The sequence below is a fragment of the Helicoverpa armigera genome, chromosome 12 (assembly GCF_030705265.1).
Source record: "Helicoverpa armigera isolate CAAS_96S chromosome 12, ASM3070526v1, whole genome shotgun sequence".
In the NCBI taxonomy this organism is placed as follows: Eukaryota; Metazoa; Arthropoda; class Insecta; order Lepidoptera; family Noctuidae; genus Helicoverpa; species Helicoverpa armigera.
The window spans coordinates 1439939-1459348 of record NC_087131.1 but is presented as its reverse complement, the minus strand read 5'-3'; the positions used below and the strand labels follow the sequence as shown (position 1 = coordinate 1459348).

The following is a 19410-nucleotide window of genomic DNA, read 5'->3' as shown; positions in this document are numbered from 1 at the left end:
TACGTCTGTTTCTTTCTTGTATTGTATTAGATTTAGATCTTCATATTATGTAGATTCAACCCAATACAAACCCTTTAGCTACTAGAATACCAGCTTCATAAACCACAGACCTAGTACCCAACAACAGCTGACCAATCACATCTGCATAGCGGCATCTAATTACGTATATTTCATGCGGCACCATCCAGCCGTATTAATCAGATATAGCTACGTTCGTGGTTCACCGTCAATACACTTCACCGGCTTCCGACACGGCCAGGGGAAGCCCTGCCGGATTTGTGCCTATCCTATTTCCAGTTTATAACGTTATTTGTTGTCTATTATTAAGTAGCTTAAGATTAACTGGTGCAAATGTTTTGTGAAGGTTGATCGGACAAGGTTGGTTGTAAGAAGTACCTGGGCCGGTCAAGTATGAATTAGAAATGATGATTGAAGAGATCAGAAAACATGTATTCCCCATCTAAATTACAGAGATCGTCAATCGCATTTGAGGAAATTCTTAGAGACTTCTTACGATATTAAAACTAGCAGTGCTCCGATACAAATAACTCATTAAAGGTGTTAAAAAACTGACCGTGCCTACAATAATGAGATTCACAAAACAAAATAAGCAGAAAACAATAAAAACTCAAACCTTCCAACCAATCCAGAACGAGGCATTCATATGAGAAATATCAGAAACACACGGAGCGATATCGTGTTGTGCACATGTGGCCAACGAAACGAATCGCTACGTAACGGTATTACAAAGCGAGTGCAATTCACGGGCCAACGGCTTGCCACAAAGAATGGCTGCACTAATTCATTGGCCACCAGTGTACTGTGAGAATATATTTCAATGAGGATTGCAAAAGCAGATAGAGTTGTTGAAGAATTTATGAATGGTCATTATGAAGGACAATCCGAATGGTGAGGTGATTTAGATAATGTCAACACTATTATAACGGTTATAGAAATAATACTACACTTAAGGCTGATTGTGGAAACTGTGTACGCGGCATTGTGTTATGGGCATTGTTGTCTTGAAAATACTTAAAGAAGTGATCGACATAATGTGCCAAAAGATGGCTATCAGCTACCAATTTTACTAGCAGAAACCGCTCATATTGTTTAGGATTATAACAATATGTATACGGCGTTTCATCTCTGCTAGCCCTATTTTCTTAAATATTGCTCAAAGAAGGCCCATTGTATTATCAAGTAGAGCTCTTCTTATCGTCGACAGTATATATCATACTACGATGATGTGTCTAGAAATAAAAATAGTAAACAATCAAGAATCGAGACACTAAACGATCAGGGTAATTAGCAATGATGACGTCGTTAACATTAAGATGCATGACACATCATTGCTAACTGCCCTAATGTACTTAGATAGGAAATTGAATAAAAAATATGAGCAAAATAAGTGACGATCTTACAAAGGCTTTTGATAAACATCAGCAAAGTTTTGACGCAATCGTGTATTCTAATTGCTTTTTAAAAGGTGGTGTACCGCAAGGTCATATCTTAGGTCCTTTGTGAAATTCCTTCTAGATTTGGTAACATTTAAAAATGACGTAAACAAAGATTTGTTAAAAGGTCTATGCTAACTAGTAGGGGTCACCTTGCTTCAGAAAAATGTTGCAAAATAAATATAAATAGAACTATCTATAACTGTCAAATTATCTTTTATCTGCAAAACACCTCAAGAACTGGAGTTTGCATAATATTGTATAATTTTAAAGTATATCTTTAAAAAAAACTCTATCATCTTCTATGAATTATGCAAAAAACTCAAAATTTAAAATATAATGAACTTTTTAGATACATTTTGTTTGTATAATGATGAGACATTGCATTGGGTTTTGTTATGCTCTATTTTCTTTATTATTAGAGATATTTTATTGTATGACGATCATGGGAGCTTTGGTCACCATCCTTAGTTGAATCCGATTAGGGACTTCACATTTTAGTTTCACAGTGTGACATATCAGATATCATAACGACCTACCGGGGCTAAGGTATTATTTGTTACCGTGGCAATAATACACAAAGAGCTGCAGAAGGAACAAAAGTTGGTTTCAGTCAGTGCAAGTCACACATTCCATCCCTTTGTTCTTCCCCTGTCTATAAATACCAAGATGACAACTACATGCTTAATTTCGAACCATATAGTTCGAATATTCAGGCAACATTTGATTAGATGCGCCAATTTCACCTCTACATCATCACAGGTTCATTAATACACCGTTCCACTACAAAATCAGTTCCTACCACTGCTCTTATCATTAATGCACTGACTGCCCATACGAGACCATCTAATTATGCACCACGTACATTGACCCAGATGCTAGTACGAATATTGCCATCCGCGCCCATAAAGGGTAATGTACATTAATATTCAAGAGATGATCGGATAGTTGGCCGGTGATGCCACACACGTATCTAATTGGCGTCAGCAGTGAAGGTACGTACGTAATGGTGTAAGCATTACTATTTTTATGTAGGTTTGGTTCAGAACATATACCTGTTGAAAAGAGTAGCTTTCGCCAGGGGTTTTATCTGAGTCCCGTGGAGGCTACTCTGTGAATCAGAATTAAAAGCCTAACCTGTAGCCTTGCTCGATAAACACTGAAATAATTTTTCAAATCGGTTCAGTAGTTCTTGAGATCAAGTGCATTCAACAAACACACTCTGCTCAGTTTTATACATAATATCAGTATTTTTATGAAAGTAACTGGTATTTACAGAATTAATAAATAGTTCCGCACTAAATTCTTTCAAATTAAAATTATTACGTACTATGTGTTTAATTCCAGTTTAATATTATACAATTATCACGTGTTATCGTGTGTTATTGTATTTTTTAACCTAATTTCGGTTATTGGAACATTTCTATCGTATGTTTGATAGTAAATACAGGTCATTTGAAAAAGTAATGGATAAACACCGACTAATACACAACATACATGCTTACTGTTATCTTAGAGATAACTTCGCCTATTAGCTTAGATAAAGTGTTAAGTATACGTTGGCTAAGTAACTTGGGTACTTGTGAGACTAATATTCTTGTATTTACACATTTGTAACAACTTTTTAAACGTCTTCAATAAAAGACGAACATTTCTGGGAGTTTACACATGCATATGAAATAAAGTCCCGCAGTTTCACGTGCGTCATTGGATATTACTTCCCGTACCTGGATAATACCTTTACATGGTCCATGTCACAAAAGGTTAGTGTAACTCCCCATAGTGAAAGATTTTTTCGTTTCGTGGCTTTTAGGTTTAAGTTGTAAAGACTGATTCCTTCGTGATTTCTATAATAATGAAATATTTTAATACTCCGACTACCTATATTTATATATTTTAATATTCTGACGTAATTATATTGCAATCGATTTAGGAAGAACACGCGGTGATCTCATAAAGTTTTATCACACTGCCTGGGTTAAATAAATAGTTTTTAAATTCGTTTAAATAAAAAAGCTTGTACCTAATATGTAAAAGAGTTATGTAAGCATGTATTATTATTTAAACCTACATTTCCAATTGAATTTGAATTTCAAATAGGTATATGGAATGCAGCTTGAGTTTTTTTTTAATAACACAACTCAATATTAATAAAAGAGTTTCACAAATTAATAAAATTTAAGTAATTTTTTACATATTTTTATAAAGACGACTTTGCAAAGCTCTCATTTTCTATTATTTTTAAGTACAAACTTAGTTTTTTTTCGTACAACTTGTATTTCAACTGGCAGGCATCAATGGAGCATTGAATGAGTCACCGCACCATACAGCTACTATTTTAATGGCTGCTCGACCTCCATGGAATAACAAAACCGTTTCTTTTGGATAATGTGTTAATATTCACAATGTTGTGTAATATACTGTTGTTTCTTCAATTTATGTAGAATTTATGAGCAGAAAACTTTGAATAAAGTTACTGTTTATTCGCTTTTAAGAAAACGAATGAAGATTTAGAAATTGAATTGATTTGTAAATGGGATAGTAGCTAAACTATATGTATTTTATCTTTAATAGAAAATATTAAAATATTAAAAATATATAAAATATTAAAAATATATAAAATATTAAAAATATATAAAATATTAAAAATATTAAAGATAAAATAAACAGGGATCACACACATAAAAAACTCGACATCTTTAAGCAAACAAAATGCGCAGAAAACGGTTTTATAGTGGCAACAGTCCCGGTAATACTTAAAATTTAATTTCGAACAAAGAAACCATCCAGTTTCCAACCAAACTAATAAAATAAAGACTTAAAGGGCTAGGCCTCTATTTATAGTATCCCAAGAATATACTGCGGTTGCAAGCCAAAGCCTCGAACACGTCGGTAACAGGTTGGACAGTAGGTCGATAAACCCAACTCGAGCTCAGGTCAGGCGGACTGCCATCCACACCGCTTTTTAATCATTTAGGCCGACTGGCCGCTTATCTGATTTATATTTATTTTCCATATTGTTAATAAAGGGCTGTATAATAGAAATTTGTATTTAAATTGTTAGGTTCGTCATTTTTCTCAATAGCCTCTGCTGACCAATCATTTTCTAAGATTGACCTATAAGGTTCGATATTTGTATTTAAATTGTTAGCTTCGTCATTTTTCTCAATATCCTCAGCTTATAACTTATCATGTTCTAAGATTGTTATTGTATTATTACTGCCATGTGTATCGATAAGAGTGGAAACCACGTTCAATCCAGTGTCGCAATAAACTTAATTAAAAGTTAACATTTCTTTGAAATAAAACGTTGTTTGTATGCAAATATTGTTTCGTTTTATCCACACTATACGAGCTTATGAGACCTGTGTTTTATGGAGCTATCATAAAAAATATCGAGATTCTATAGTACCTATCTGCTTCATAGAACACGTGATGCGAATACCAGTGACGGATTTACTGATCAATTGAGGGAAGTCACGAATCCAAGACGGTTTAAAGTAACAACCGTATTAACTCTAATGCTCCTATTGATAAACCAACTGAAACTATCCTTGGGCAAACAAGGTCGCAAGTTATTGATACGGACGATAAGCAAGTATAAAATACAGTTATAAAAACTGTTACGCTATTGGCACTTGATGTTAATGCTAAAACTAATTGATGTAATACGTTTGACTGTATTTATTTGCTTAATACAACTCGTATCTATGCAACAAACTTGCATGTAGCGTTGAATGATTTGATCGCTACTAATGTATAAGATCTGTGAAGCATTCAAGAAAATCTCACCATCAAAATTGAAATCCAGGGTGGAGAAGTAAATATCCTTTAGGAAGAATCACTAGCACTGTCTCACTCACAGAGTAACTTCAAAAGTTTATTGACACACAAATATTTAAAACTGTGCGCGAGATTTTTTTTTCAACAAGTGACGCGACCGTTCTCTATGAACATCCAACAGTGACTGAACGCGGTTAAGATGCATCGCACTATAGCCTTCAAACTTTTACTTATTGGATTATGCACTTTATAAATGTTGTTTTAGAGTATTTTTTGTAGGATCGAAGTTTGTTAAGTTGTGTAGGCTGTCCTAATGCAGTTTTGACATCAGTTTGAACCCACGCCTTGTTCGCATTTGAAACTTTAGTACCTACATAAAATCTACTGAGAGTGTACATACTTATTTGAAACCTTATTTTACTACACAGTAGGTGTTTTTTAATTCTTTTGTGTCTCCAACTTCTTCCTCAATATAATTTCAATTTAAATGTTTAGTTTTTGTATCATTATTTATTTCAATAATTATTACTTCTACAACTGGTTTCTCAAGGTCTTAATAAATCTAAGCCGTAAATTAATCTTATAAAAATTATGATTATCATAAACTAGAGAAGATAGATATATTACTGGAAGTTTCATCATGTAGATACCAATATTTGGGCTTAACGAAGTAAATAGGGTGTAAATATGCCAGAAGTTCTTGTTAAGATAGTAAAGAAGATTGAACTGATCATAATTTGTAATGATAATGACTTTACTACTGTTCATCAATAAATAGGTAAGGAATTTTTCAAGGTCAATCGTAATGGGTGGTGTCATTAGAAACAATTACAAGTAGAAGGTGCATAAAATGACATTGATCCAGTTGATGATAGCAATTTTATAGACAGTAACTACTAATTAATTAGAACACGTTCCATCAATTCAATTATAGTAAAAACCTAGCTTGTGCATCTACATAGTTTCGCCCTCGTTTTAGGAAACTGCTTTCCATATATGGATAAAATGCCTACATGTTATTTTGAGCATGAGGCTTTCGAAAGAATAAAATAGCACTATTATTATGACCAGTCACTAAGGTGCGTCAAATTCTTAGACCTATTCGTCACATGTCCAAAAAAAGTAAGTATCATTATAATAAAAAATATTCTATTCTTACAACTCTATCAAAGCAAAAAGACATTGAAACTAATAATGATATCCTAAAATAGATTAATAGCACATTGTCAAAGCAAGCCGATGTCGTGCCTGCTTCAAACGCAACGCAATTTGTTACAAAAAATAATACAAAGAAAATTATCATTGAACTTGAGGAACTTTGTTCGTGACGAATTACTTACAAGTTAGACTTTGGTAAATGGGTTTATTATGGGAAGAAATAGAAGGCAGTTTAAAGTTTATGGCATACAATCAAAATCTAGGGCAATCTCAAAAGGCTTTATGATAATTTTGAGTTAGGTTCAAAAAAGAAAGAAAGGGCAAGGACAGAATAGATGCGATTATTATCTTACTTAGATAAAATAAAGGTGTTACAGTATGATTAATTGAAAAATATGACTGGAATTTTGAAATAATTGTGGTCTGATAAAATCTTCATTTCACGATTATAACTGTGGTATCTATATTGGCATAAGCATAAAAAATAATAGACCCATTGAAAAAGCAAAAAGTCCCTTATCCGGAGAAGATAAGCAACATTTTTGTATTATGACATCAAATAGCAAATCTTTCCATTCCTATTGTTTTTTGCTGAAATGGTGGACCATCGCGTAAAATAATTTTCGACCGCGAAGTACTGCATAAATGAAATCAGCATGGCAAATAACATTTAGGGTCATTTTTAAATTGTTTCAGGTTTCGAGCTTTTCTGATAAGCTATCTTATATATAATACTCATAGCTTTCCTTAGGAAGATCGTGGATACATGGCATTTAAAAAAAAAACGCATACGACCATGCAGCTTGTCGGCTTGCCTCATGGTGGCTACACTGGCACAAAACGTCCAAATTTGAGGGAACCTCACGAAAAACAAAATAAATAGGGGAACCTTATAACTATGTATATTCTTTTAAACTCTACAGTATGTATTGTATGTATAATGTATCCAAGATCGTCTAATAATTATTACAGCATATGGTTACAGTAGGTATCATTATTAGGTGATCGTTAATAGCTTGATAGATTCATCTAATTAGTATCATTAAGATTTAATAAGCACAACTCATCATGTAATAATGGAAAGCAGGTGGGTATATGATACCTAAAAAAATATGCGTGATGAAAACAAAAAATGCATTTATAGCTTTGAAAGTATGTTTTGTCCTCAATTGCTTGATTTTAGAAAGTTTATCTTCTAAAATATATAAGTATTTAATTTACTTTTTAACATATTTTTCCTTCTAGGTAACCTAGAATATCAGAAAACGTTGACCCCTCTATTTATTTACCCAGGTGGCAATTGCACAAATACTGTTTCATAATAAATATAGCTCACCAATTAAGGTAATTTAGATATTAATATACATTATTAAATCTTTTTGATGTATGCCTCACAATTGTAATTTGTAATTAGAGTGTGCCTATAAAAAAATAAAAGTTATCCTTTTAGGATGAAAAATTAACTCTTCGCTGTGTGAAATTATAAAAAAAAAATAGGAACCCTACTTAAATCTATACTTCTATACTAATATTATAAAGAGAAAAACTTTGTTTGTTTGTTTGGTTGTAATGAATAGGCTCAAAAACTACTGGACAGTTTTTAAAAATTCTTTCACCATTCGAAAGCTACATTATCCACGAGTAACATAGGCTATATTTTATCCCGGTACGGGCAGTAGTTACCACGGGACGCGGGTGAAACCGCGGGAAAACGGCTAGTAATATGATATATGCATTAATATGATAGATTTATTGACGAAATTTTCATGTTTCTGAAACGTATTGTAACGCCTGACAAACGTATATAGCAATATTCTATCAAAACTGTTGCCTCTAATATTACAAAAAAAAAACTAAAAAAATCTAGATAAATCCACTTTTAACTGAAAAATAATGTATTATGGTTCTACCACTAAAATACCTCTACTTTGAAAGAACAATTTGACACCATAAAAATGACTATGTTTTCCATAATAACGATGTAAAGGAAAATTTTATAGCAGCTATTATTTCCCATGGTATTATGGTGTACATATTTAATGAGCGAGTTGTGGTGTTTCATTAATGGGGGTAGGTGGTATGGGTCAGTGTGAAAGGCCTTATCTATAGCTTTGTTTCAGGATAACGTAACATTTTTAAATTAGAACTGTCCATGGTCCTTTGTTTAAGCTTTTAGACTTTAAATTGGTCCAAGACGTCCCTTTTTTTTTCAAATTTATCAAAAATACGTGCACTAGGTACCTCGTGCTTCCTTTTAGACCGAGCAATAAACTAAATTATCATTTTTTACGATTCGTTTCCATGTATGTTTTTAATATTCAATATTCTTCTTCATATCGAGTAAGCTAATGAGCGAGATGTGACCTGCACCTAATAAGGACTAGTGGTTACTTGTAATTGCAATCTTAACACACCCTAATTACTCCCTATTTCTAGATACAACCCTAATCCTCCCACAAAACACACAACAACTCAAATCAAAGCTCAAACACAAGGTCACATCACAGCACCAATATCTATTAACACCGTAAATAGGCCACCAATACATCTGTACTGACATTCAATGAATGAAGTAGTAGGCTAAAAATAGGCACTGTCCATGTGCATGGATTAAACCTGAATGGGACGAGCCCCTTGCCCCTCCCCCCGGGAAATATAGGCCAGTGTGTCACCAGTGACGTTGTGAGATGACGTCACAACGCATCCCAGGTGAAATGGGGAAATAGGTCAGTTTGTATAAGCTTGTTGCTTATGTATGGGTTTGTATCTGTGTGCGTCAGATGGTCAAGTAAGTGATTATGAATATGTATTTATAGGAGGAACATTTATTTTATTTTTATTTATTTATTCAGCCCAAAATATACAATTCTCTTGCAGGCTAGACCCACGCTTTTAAATGGATTACAAAGCCTTTCGCTATTTAAATTGTGTAGAAAAAGATGCAATGACTTATTTTTGTACAAAATGATTTCTTTCATCGAGATGTTATGTCTTATACCTTCATTTTGCTATGCATCTAATTAAAAATAAGCTGCCAAATTAATAATATTGTGTTTTATATTGTCATGTTTCAGTTTCTACAATATTTTTTGACTGCCGAGGAATACCTCGCAGAACTAATTTTCAGGACCGGATAAAAGTAGCCTCGTCCTTTCTCAGGCTCTATATCTTTCAGAATTTTATTTAAGCATTTTTGGCCGTACAGACAGATAGAAAGACTTACTTTCACATTAATATTATAAGTAAGGAATGGAGGCCCTTTAGGAAACAAACGTGTGGGTTACTAGACTCTCTTTTGTAAGAATATGTAAAATACATATGTGTGTGTAGAAATTTTCCCAAAAACTTTTCAAATGAAGCCTCGCTACAAAAAATAGAAAAAAGTATGCTTTTTCATACCCCTTAGACGTATGCACCTCGTCATACCCAATCGCGGGCAAAATAGCCGTGAAGAAAAGAGTTTCTGTTCACTTTGCAATTTAATACGGCAAGACGAGAGCTGGGCACTCGTTATGCACGATTAAAACGTTCCTCAATCTTTCAAATAACTTCAATAGATTTTCAACCTTATCACATATACATAGTGAAAGGTTAATTAAACTTTGGTAAAATTTGTCAGATTCGGTTAGTTGACCGTCCGTACCATATTTGACTATCTGTGTTCGTTACATATTTGAAGTATTAAACTCATCATATTATATTAACCAGTGGTTTTCATGGAGCGAAGCTTTCATTCTGTCTTTTAAAGCAGGCTGAAAACTTTTGACCTTATTCGACAAAATCCGGGGTACTTGGCTTTCAAAAGATATGTGTAAGAAGAGTATGTTGAATAAAAGTAAAGAGAGGCTCTTCTCATCTATACTTAACGTATGAAAGAACCGAGCTCTAAAGTACGTGAAGACAAATAGGCCTTTATATCTTCAGGGATAACATCGGAGACTGTCATATCGATCGAACTTGCAACCATCTGAAAGATATTCCATGTATCCCAATTTATGCAGAGGTTTAACCTGTTTCTGGCGTCTCTTTTGGCTAGTTTCCAACCGATATCGGTGGAGTGTCATTTTATATCTGTCCCGAAATGGGAGGGTCGATAATGTTAAGCTTACATGTCTGGTTTAGACTTTGTGGATTGAGTTCATCTTTATTTGCATCCAATTTATAGAGAAAGATTTCGTGTGTAGCTTGATGTAATTTGATTTGTTTTTTTAAGGGTTCCGTACCCAAAGGGTAAAACGGGACCCTATTGTATTCGCTCCTTTGTCCGTCCATCTGTCCGTCCGTCCGTCTGTCACCAGGCTGTATCTCATGAACAGTTATAGTTAAGGAGTTGAAATTTTTACAGATGATGTATTTGTGTTGCCGCTATAACAAAAAATACTGAAAACTAGAATAAAATAAATATTTTGGGGGGGCTCCCATACAACAAACGTGATTTTAAATAATGGTACGGAACCCTTCGTGTGCGAGTCCGACTCGCACTTGGTCGGTTTTATTTGGTGTTATGGCGAGATTCTAACAATATTGTTCGCAAACCAAGTATGTGCATGCTTCTGGGCCCGAGTCTAAAGGTGTCTACACACCAAAGCCGCTGATGCCGGCGGCACAGCCCGGCGGCCCAACCCGCCGGCCGTATTTTGTACAATCATGCCGCCGGCTTTCATAGAGTATTTGACAATTACTAGAACACCACATGCCGCGGCTGTCGTGCCGCCGGGTCAGCGGCTTTGGTGTGTAGACCCCTTAAGGCTAGCACGTGTTTGCACACAAAGGGTGTTCGCGAATCTTCACATGTTTTGAGTTATTGTGCAATCTTTATCGGTTCAGCAAGAATGCGTGTGTGAACTGATGCTAAATCAATTAATTAATTAACAATGGAAAAGTATAAATGACCGTAATTACTTCCATACGAGAAACAATAGCACTTAAATAAGTAAAAAACTACTCAAGAACAAATAAACAGAACTAATGATAAGAATGAAACCTAACGAAGAGGTCTCACTCAGATCACAGTTTAAATATGGTCTCTTGTAAACAGTTGCGAAGCTACGTACTAACGTTCGTAACAATGTCACTCACACACGCATGTGCTCGATGCACGACACTCGGTACTGACAGCACCGGTATCACCGGTAAAAGCTCGTCAATGCACATGCGTGTGTGGGTGACATTTTACGAACGTTAGTAGGTACCTTCAAAACTTCAGAACTGTACATCTCTATTCTGTGTTCAAATCTACATTCGAATGTTACCTTTGTCTTCTTAACGAGAAGTCAACAAAAAAGTAAAAAAGTCAGTAAAAAGTAGGTCATATTTTAAAAAAAGAACAGAAAAGGCTGGCTGGAGGGAACGCTACTTAATGTTTGCTTCATGCATACGGGAAGACGTGATGAGGTCGGAGAAATGAGGTCTAGCTACAAAGGTAGCAAGCCGATGACGTAACTATGTTTTAGGGTACCGTGCCAAAAGGTAGGAGCTGTGTACTCGTGTAATGGAGAGATATGGGAGCTTACGTAAGATAGAAAAATACGGTGTTTTGTTCACATGAAAAACTTTTGCCCAATTGCAACAATAGTCTTGTCTTATTTTGGCAATATCTTATCCGTTACCTATTTCAATGAAAATGAATGCATTATCAAAATTGCATGAAGTATAAGGTACTATTTTATTTTTGAAAATGTTTTGCAGTTTGATTGTGTCAATCTTAATTTTAATTTCGATTAATGCCACTATAATGGATAAAAGTTTTATTTATCAACTAATTAATTTGTTTAATAATATCCCTACATAAGATAAAATATCGTGTGTAGAGATAGGTATAAGTATAGATACTATTTACTGTGCTAACAAAATGCAATCTTGGTATCATCATAAATGCATCATAAAAGTAATATTCCTCGTGTCTGCCTGATACCTACATGTAATTTACACGGTAAAACAGAGGCAAGAAATGGATAACCTACACGTTTTATTTCTGTTACCTGTACCTATGTTTAAATTTTGAAAGATATCTTTGGCCAAGTATAGATAATAAATAAAATATTTTGAGCAAGTTAATGACGCATGTTTCTCACTATTATATCAGTATTATTTTTATGTTGTATATTTCCTTAAGAATGCGAATCATGCCGAGAATAATAACTAGTCAAAATTATAAGTCAGTCAGTCAAACAAATTAATTAAAAAAACAACTTGAATACAAAGGCTAAGGACTAATGGGACTTTTGTAAAGCCCCAACAAGAATTCACGGTGCGGAATCTTGTTGTTTTAATGTAAATATGGCTACCAAAGTGGTAGAAAAATACTCGTAAGACGAAGAAAGATAGAAAAATTCCTGACGATAAATTAATAATGGACCACGCTGTCTGATCATTTGAAATACAAAAAAATATTAATATCATTATGAACGGACGTATTGGAAAATACGTATAATCACATCACTACATTTTGATGAAAAAGAAAACAATAATAACGATTATTCAATTAATAATTTAAATAAACGACCGCAATGTATTCGTACAAACTAGTACGCGAGTAAATTATTACTAGCGTACCTACTACTTTTGTATAAATAAAATATAAGCCCTAAAAAAATTAAGGCATTTTCTTCATTATAAATTAGACATAGTTTAATATTTATCTCCCTTCTCAATCTTAAGCGAATAAGGCAACCATTTAAATCCTAACAACAGTTTTTGAAACGCAAAACCTCCCCACTTTCCCAAACGAATAAAACAAAAAAACATCATAGAGTTGTAACGTTAATTCCATGAATGCACGGTTCTAACCCTCGCAAGACTGGCTGACATTGGCCTTTAGTACATTTCACAGAATCGATACATCTTTACAACATTACTCGTAAAGCAAAACAAGCAAAATACTCACATAATATGACAAAAACTTCGAAGGAAAAAACACTAGCACAAACAAACTGAGCCGTAGGTAAAAAATGGAAATGTTATTACAATAAAATGTTAGGAAAATTTCTAGTGAAACTATTAAAACGACGACTTGCGGCCGCCCATTTTGTTTTCTGTCAGATAACACGTTGCCAGAGCAAAAATGTTGGACTGAAAATTGTGTGGGCGTTCGAATACCTTGTAGGGAAATTGCTGTGAAAATGCAAACTTGATGTAACGCTCTGTTAGAGAGAAAATCCCACAATTATGTTAAATGTTTCAGTTTCAACTCAGTTTAGTTTAATTTGTTCTATAATAAAGAAATTCGACTATATTCTTAGATATAGTTTAATCCTATGGGTACTCATGTGAACAGTTTTCCACAAAAGCATACAACGTAATGTAGCTAGATTTTTCTTATGTAAAAAGAAATTAGGTAATTAGTTACCTGTTACCATTCCTTGTATACATTCCAAACTCAGTATTGCAAAAAATAATTCTACTCTTTATTCAAAAACCGAGCCTCAACATGGTTAACAATTTTATTTGTCAAGCAGCCTGTTCAACGCACCTGAGAAAACAGATTTTCATCTTCAACATACTCCCAGCGCCATCTAGCGTACATAATAGCATTCGTTTCAAGGAAAACGCTTTCCTTCTTGCACTCGCTAAAACGCGAAGTATGTAACTTCTAGGCATTGTAAAAGTACATAGCAATTGCGATAGATGTCGTTACAAATCATTGCGGTGTATGTTCTTGACTAGTTTTCAGAGTAATCGCTAGAGGTCTTTCGAACTTCATCCCATGAAAAGGGGGCGCCAAAATTAAAAGTTTTAGGTACTCAACGTACTGATATTTTTATTGCGACTGCAGAATTTTAAGAAGGCAGAAGCAGACGATGGACGTAGACCGTCCAAGACACACATGGCATTAGGATTTAATATACCTACCTATGATAGTGAAGAGACCATGATACAGACAAACACTTTTATTACTCAACCAACACGACTATAACTGTAAAGGTACAGGGCGAGCCTTTATAGTGAAATTAGGGAAGATATAAAGCTTGGCGACATCAAACCGCCTTCCGGTGCAAAATGCATCATATTGGTCGTAAGCCAGCTTGGTGCCAATGAAGGAAACTGCAAAGATGCACACTAGGAGAAGTGCACAAACTGTTGGGCAGAGAATTGCACCTAATTTGCTGCTGCGGTTGGATCGGATTTCGGATCCTAATTCCGAATCGGTTATACTGGGTCTTGCTGATACCTTTGTCATTACTGAAAGAAAAAATACTAGCGTGAGATTATTTTGAATTATCTTTTCTTCTTTGCTGATTATACTCAACTTGAGAATATACAAAATGTTTTAACGTTAAACTAGCTTTTGTACCTAAAACCTAAATTTACATTCCGGCAAATAATTAGATAGCTTTTGCCTGCGGCTTCGCTCTCTTCGCTTGGTAAACGCCCATAACCACTGTGATTAGTTTCTAAGATAAAGCCCTAAATTAACTTCATTAATGTATGTTTTACTTACGTACTTTTTCTTACCCCTAAAGAGTAAATATTTCAGGTATATCAATTTATTGAATTCGAGAACATTTTCAGGGAAAAAATCACGCTTGTACAAAAATGACACTGTCACTTTATTTCATTTTTTTTTAACTTGTCTGTCTACTCTACAGAAAAATTGTCGATGAAGCTTTCGATCGCTTCAATGAACATTGGCAAGAGACAAAAAGTAAGGTTCTTACTTACATCCTTGTAAAATGTGAGCACAATATTGTAAAATGTATTAGAAATGCAGTATAAATCTTATATTATTGCTAAATGGTCTGGATCAGGAAGTCTTTAAAGAGAGTGGCGAACGCAGTTTCCCCACTTCGAAGTTTCAACACTACGCTAACCTCTTTGCTAACATAGACAAGTATGTGTTTATCTTTCAAGTAAACGAGCAAGAAGTATTTAATACTTATTTTACAATAGTTTCTTTTTTTGTTTGAGTTTGACAGGTGTTAAAATACTGCTGGAACTGTCAATAAATATTAAGCAATAATTATTATTTATTTAACGCGAGTTTCAGGATAGTTATTACGAATACCACTTATTTAGAATTTAAGGTTTGTTTTGATGACTCCAAGAGCGCTATTAATTTTTATTAGTGTCAATCCTGCGCCCTGCGTCCTTTTCATTATCATTAACGGGCTTCTTCTTATTTCATTTCGGTCAACTTCTTTACTTTCTATCATTGATTCATCGTTTGCTTAGAGCTTTTTTCCAAATAACGTGTAGTTGGCTTCTATTCTTATCCGGATCCAGCTAAGTACTAGTATTTTATATGGAGCGACTGCCTTTCTGACCTTCATCACCCAATTACCTGGTCCTTTGTAAGACTTGTAAGACATTCTCTCTACTGACTAAGTACCCATAACTACTGCCAAGGATGTGGAAATGAGCTGAGACCTATTATTTACAAGTATCATCCTTGTTACCCAAATCATCTTTTCACAATCTTCTTTCTTTAATCAAAAATTTCTTACTTTTTCTTGACAGCTAAGCAAAAATGCGATATATCCTCTATTTCCTGGTATACTCTTGCCTATTAGTGGCCCTGTTCTCAACATTCTTGTACCTGATGACTGTGGTAGATCCTGGCCTGCTGCATCTCTCGGATAAAGCCGCTAGGATGATGAAGACGAACAGAGAAGGGGTTCAAGCAAGTCGTGATCAGTTGGTAAGATTTTATACCTATGTATTTAATATTATAAAGTTGACGAATTTTGTTTGCGCTGATCTCAGGAGCCGATTTGTCATTTTTTTCAGTGATAAATGGCTCATTTATCGAGAAAGACTTCTTATCCGAGTGCGTGAGGTAGTTCCCACGGGATTAAGTTGTACTTCTTATAAAATACCTTTTGGATGGTGAATAGAGTAGTTTAAAATGTATGTATTAGAAAATCCAAATGATTAGAAATGTGTGCAAAACTCCTTGAAAATTAAACAGCTTTTATTAATTCTCCTTTATATCGTGTTTCAGCCTTCAGAAATGTACATCGACTTTAGCGAGATGTTCAACAGAAGCAGAAATGTGGTCTAATCTGCATTTTACCGCAGTCGGTAGTATGTTAAAATAAAGTTTTTGAATAAAATCGAAGCATTTTTATTTATTATCCTTTGGCATCTTCTTCTAGGATTCACACCGTTCAATGTTCACACAGTGAGATCCTAAATCTATGCACATAACAGTTCCTTCGCTTTGCATGTTAAGCACATTATATGCAGGAATATTAGATTCTATTTTTTATCCAGATGCACGAACTGGATCCCAAGGAACATAGTCGGATGGACAGTTACTATTCTACATTTTGTTAAGTGAGTATTCGAAATAGTAGTCCTTAATCTTTGACCAGGTAAATGGAATAGAGGTACTCTTGCTTTGTGTACCAAGTCAGGCGAAGTTGGCGAGACTACTCTGAAATTGGCTTCTGTAACTGAGTTTTGGTCTAGGAAACCAACTCGTGTATAGGGTAGAATTGGAAGGTTATTTGGTACTCTAGTGAATGCATCTTAGTATTATTCTGACTTCTATTTTCAATGCATCTTTGAATGTAATTGTTCATGCTTTCATGCTTAACGGGTAGGTAACCTATTTTCGGGGCTGCAGGATTGTTCGAAAGAGTGACCGCGGCCTTGGTACATAAAAGGCCTACCACGGAACATGATAGATTTTTAGTCAGTAAAAGTCCCACAGCGGGAGGGGTTATGTGATGATTTTTGCCATCACTAAAAAAAGGCAACCTTTTTTGAATGGTGATAAAAATTATGCTGGTTATGGTTGTTTATTTCTTAATTGTCCTGTTGTCTCTGAATTCTGTTTTTGTCAGTTTTACGCTGTCACTTAGATGGTGATTATATTTTTGAAGAACTTTTAATTTTATATAATTTATTTTAGTAGTTTTGAAGTACACGTTTACAAAGGTAAGTGGAGCTTTCATGAAACAGCTATACAATAAAATTATATTAACGGTGGATTTACACACTCACTCACTTATTTAGTCACGTTGTCTACATGAGAAAAAATATTCACAATACATCCCATATTCTTTTTATTTCACACGATAAACCCATATACAAGCTTTTTCTAAGTAGTTCATCAGGATGTAGCCAGGACTCGACAACTTGGTCTAAGTTGACGGTCTTTCACATGTAGGATCCTTCACTGGTGGTAACATGTAATGTGATGTAGATGATTCTGCTTGAAACAACTCCTGATCTAATACTAAGTTCTCTTCCATAGCACGATGGGTAAGTTTCAAGCGTGCATCGCAGTGGCCTGTGTTATAACAGTTGCCATATTCTGTTGCATGTGCTATCTCATGACCACTGTCGATCCCCCGCCGTTGGAGCGGGACGCCACTCACGGTGACAAGACTGTGGTGAGTAGAAATTATATAATAAATAGTAATGTTGTTGTAGTTCTTGGGAAAAATTAGGTCATTGCTTGCAAAGGATTTCGATTTGTGAACAGATAGTGATTTAATAGGGCTAGTTGATAATAATTCAATAAAAAAGGCACAACATTATTAGAATTAAGTAAATGGCGGCTACATCGGAGCAAGTCAAAGCTTATTATAAAACGTGGTTTTAAGAAGTACCTGCTTTAGAAATAGATTTAATCCACTAACTTTCTTCGGGACGGTAGCGAATGTTTAGTAATATTCACAATTTGATTGCTATTTTCAGTATTCAAATGTGATTTTCGATAATCCTCCGGCATCGGTTGGCTATGGCCTAGAGAGAGCTGACCTTAGAACTATGGGATATCCTACATACAGACCCACTCAGATTTACCCAAATAACAACTTCAATGTTATGTGGCAGTACACGCCACGAAAACTTGTGGAAATGTGGCCGACAGGCACAGATTATGCCGAACAACCCGCCCGCACAGAGCCAACCCCTGAACTAAAAGTTTTAAATAAAACAGAAGAAGTTGATCGTGAAACAACCATAACTTATGCCGATATTAACATGAACGATACCCTATCTCTTTTACCACTCAAAAGATCTGTTAAAGATGTAAGAAACCATGGAAATGATCGAAATTCTATTATTCTGAAGGTGCTCGCTAATGAGAGCAACCAGATTGTAATTCAAATCAAAATAGGTTCCAATGATGAACAAGAGACCAAGATTTCGGAAGACACGAACAAAGAAAGGAAAACTACATTAAATATGTCAGTGAAAACGAATAATAGTGATGAGCTTGAAAGAAGCGAACTTGCAAATAAAACTGTAATGAATATACTGAAGAACGATTCTGTGATTGTTCACAAATATGATGATAGGATCAGTTCGTACAGCAGTGTGAAAACTACTACTGTCAAAGTAAATGAAAATGTTACTGTAGCTACCACATTAGCTAATCAGGATAACTCCACTAAGAACTATAAAAATAGTACGAAAACCAGAAATGTCACTAACACAAGTGCTAGAAACATCATAAATAATATCAGCTTAACTACTAAAGAAGTCAAAAATGATACAAATTACAATATAACAGTAAGCAAACAGGATTTAATAGCGAACATAACGAAACTTCTAGAAAATATAACTGCAGTAACGGCTACCAATAAAGTAATCATATCTAATACGTTACTTCAGAAAATGAAACCTGTACAAATCTCTAAACCAAGAACAAATAGAACTGAAAAAGCCACTGTAAATAAAGTGAAAATTAGTACCAATCTTACCACAGTTAAAACTACTGTCTCTTCAACGAAACAGACTACTAAAGCTACTTTACTTACAACTGCCAAATACATGAACGCTACTAAAGATAATTCGACAACTAGTATTAGATAATTATCTTCATCATCGTCCTGCTTTTATTTCTTTTAATTTTAATTAGAATCGTGCCTATCTTTATTACTGAGTATATCTCCAATAAAACTTATAATATTCTCTTATGAAGCTATGACAATAATGCCACAAATCATTTAGAATTTGCAAAGGTTCCGTTTTTTTCTTGCATTTAAGAGTCCTAAAACAATTATACCGATTCAAATAGACGTGCCACATTCATTGAAGTATCAACAGTTTTATAGTATTA

The 19410-nt window shown here is 34.5% G+C and overlaps 2 protein-coding genes and 2 long non-coding RNA genes across 5 annotated transcripts in view; 2 read left to right on the top strand and 2 right to left on the bottom strand.

Moving 5' to 3' along the window:
* The window catches only part of LOC110378580 (protein GDAP2 homolog), a 76666-nt gene extending 63225 nt beyond the window's left edge, over positions 1-13441 (bottom strand). The window contains exon 1 of one of the 2 annotated variants that reach the window (XM_021337916.3): positions 13282-13441. The gene's annotated coding sequence lies outside the window, so the exon portion shown is untranslated. Of the gene's footprint in view, positions 1-5246; positions 5434-13281 lie in introns of those variants that run through there. The other variant, XM_021337915.3, reaches the window with a different exon arrangement.
* Positions 13442-14269: 828 nt separating this feature from the next.
* On the bottom strand, positions 14270-14964 carry LOC126054189 (uncharacterized). The gene is made up of 2 exons (XR_007510761.2): positions 14840-14964; positions 14270-14576 (listed from the first exon to the last, which is right to left on the bottom strand). It is a non-coding gene; the product is annotated as an uncharacterized LOC126054189 (long non-coding RNA).
* A 324-nt stretch (positions 14965-15288) lies between these two features.
* LOC110378581 (uncharacterized) lies at positions 15289-16447 on the top strand. Its single transcript, XR_010277009.1, has 3 exons — positions 15289-15418; positions 15852-16032; positions 16336-16447. It is a non-coding gene; the product is annotated as an uncharacterized LOC110378581 (long non-coding RNA).
* A 730-nt stretch (positions 16448-17177) lies between these two features.
* On the top strand, positions 17178-19182 carry LOC110378577 (uncharacterized). Its single transcript, XM_064037347.1, has 3 exons — positions 17178-17276; positions 17596-17734; positions 18042-19182. The coding sequence occupies exons 2-3, from the start codon at positions 17600-17602 to the stop codon at positions 19161-19163; spliced, it is 1257 nt and encodes a 418-aa protein (XP_063893417.1). The 5' UTR covers positions 17178-17276; positions 17596-17599; the 3' UTR covers positions 19164-19182.
* The last annotated feature ends 228 nt before the right edge of the window (positions 19183-19410 follow it).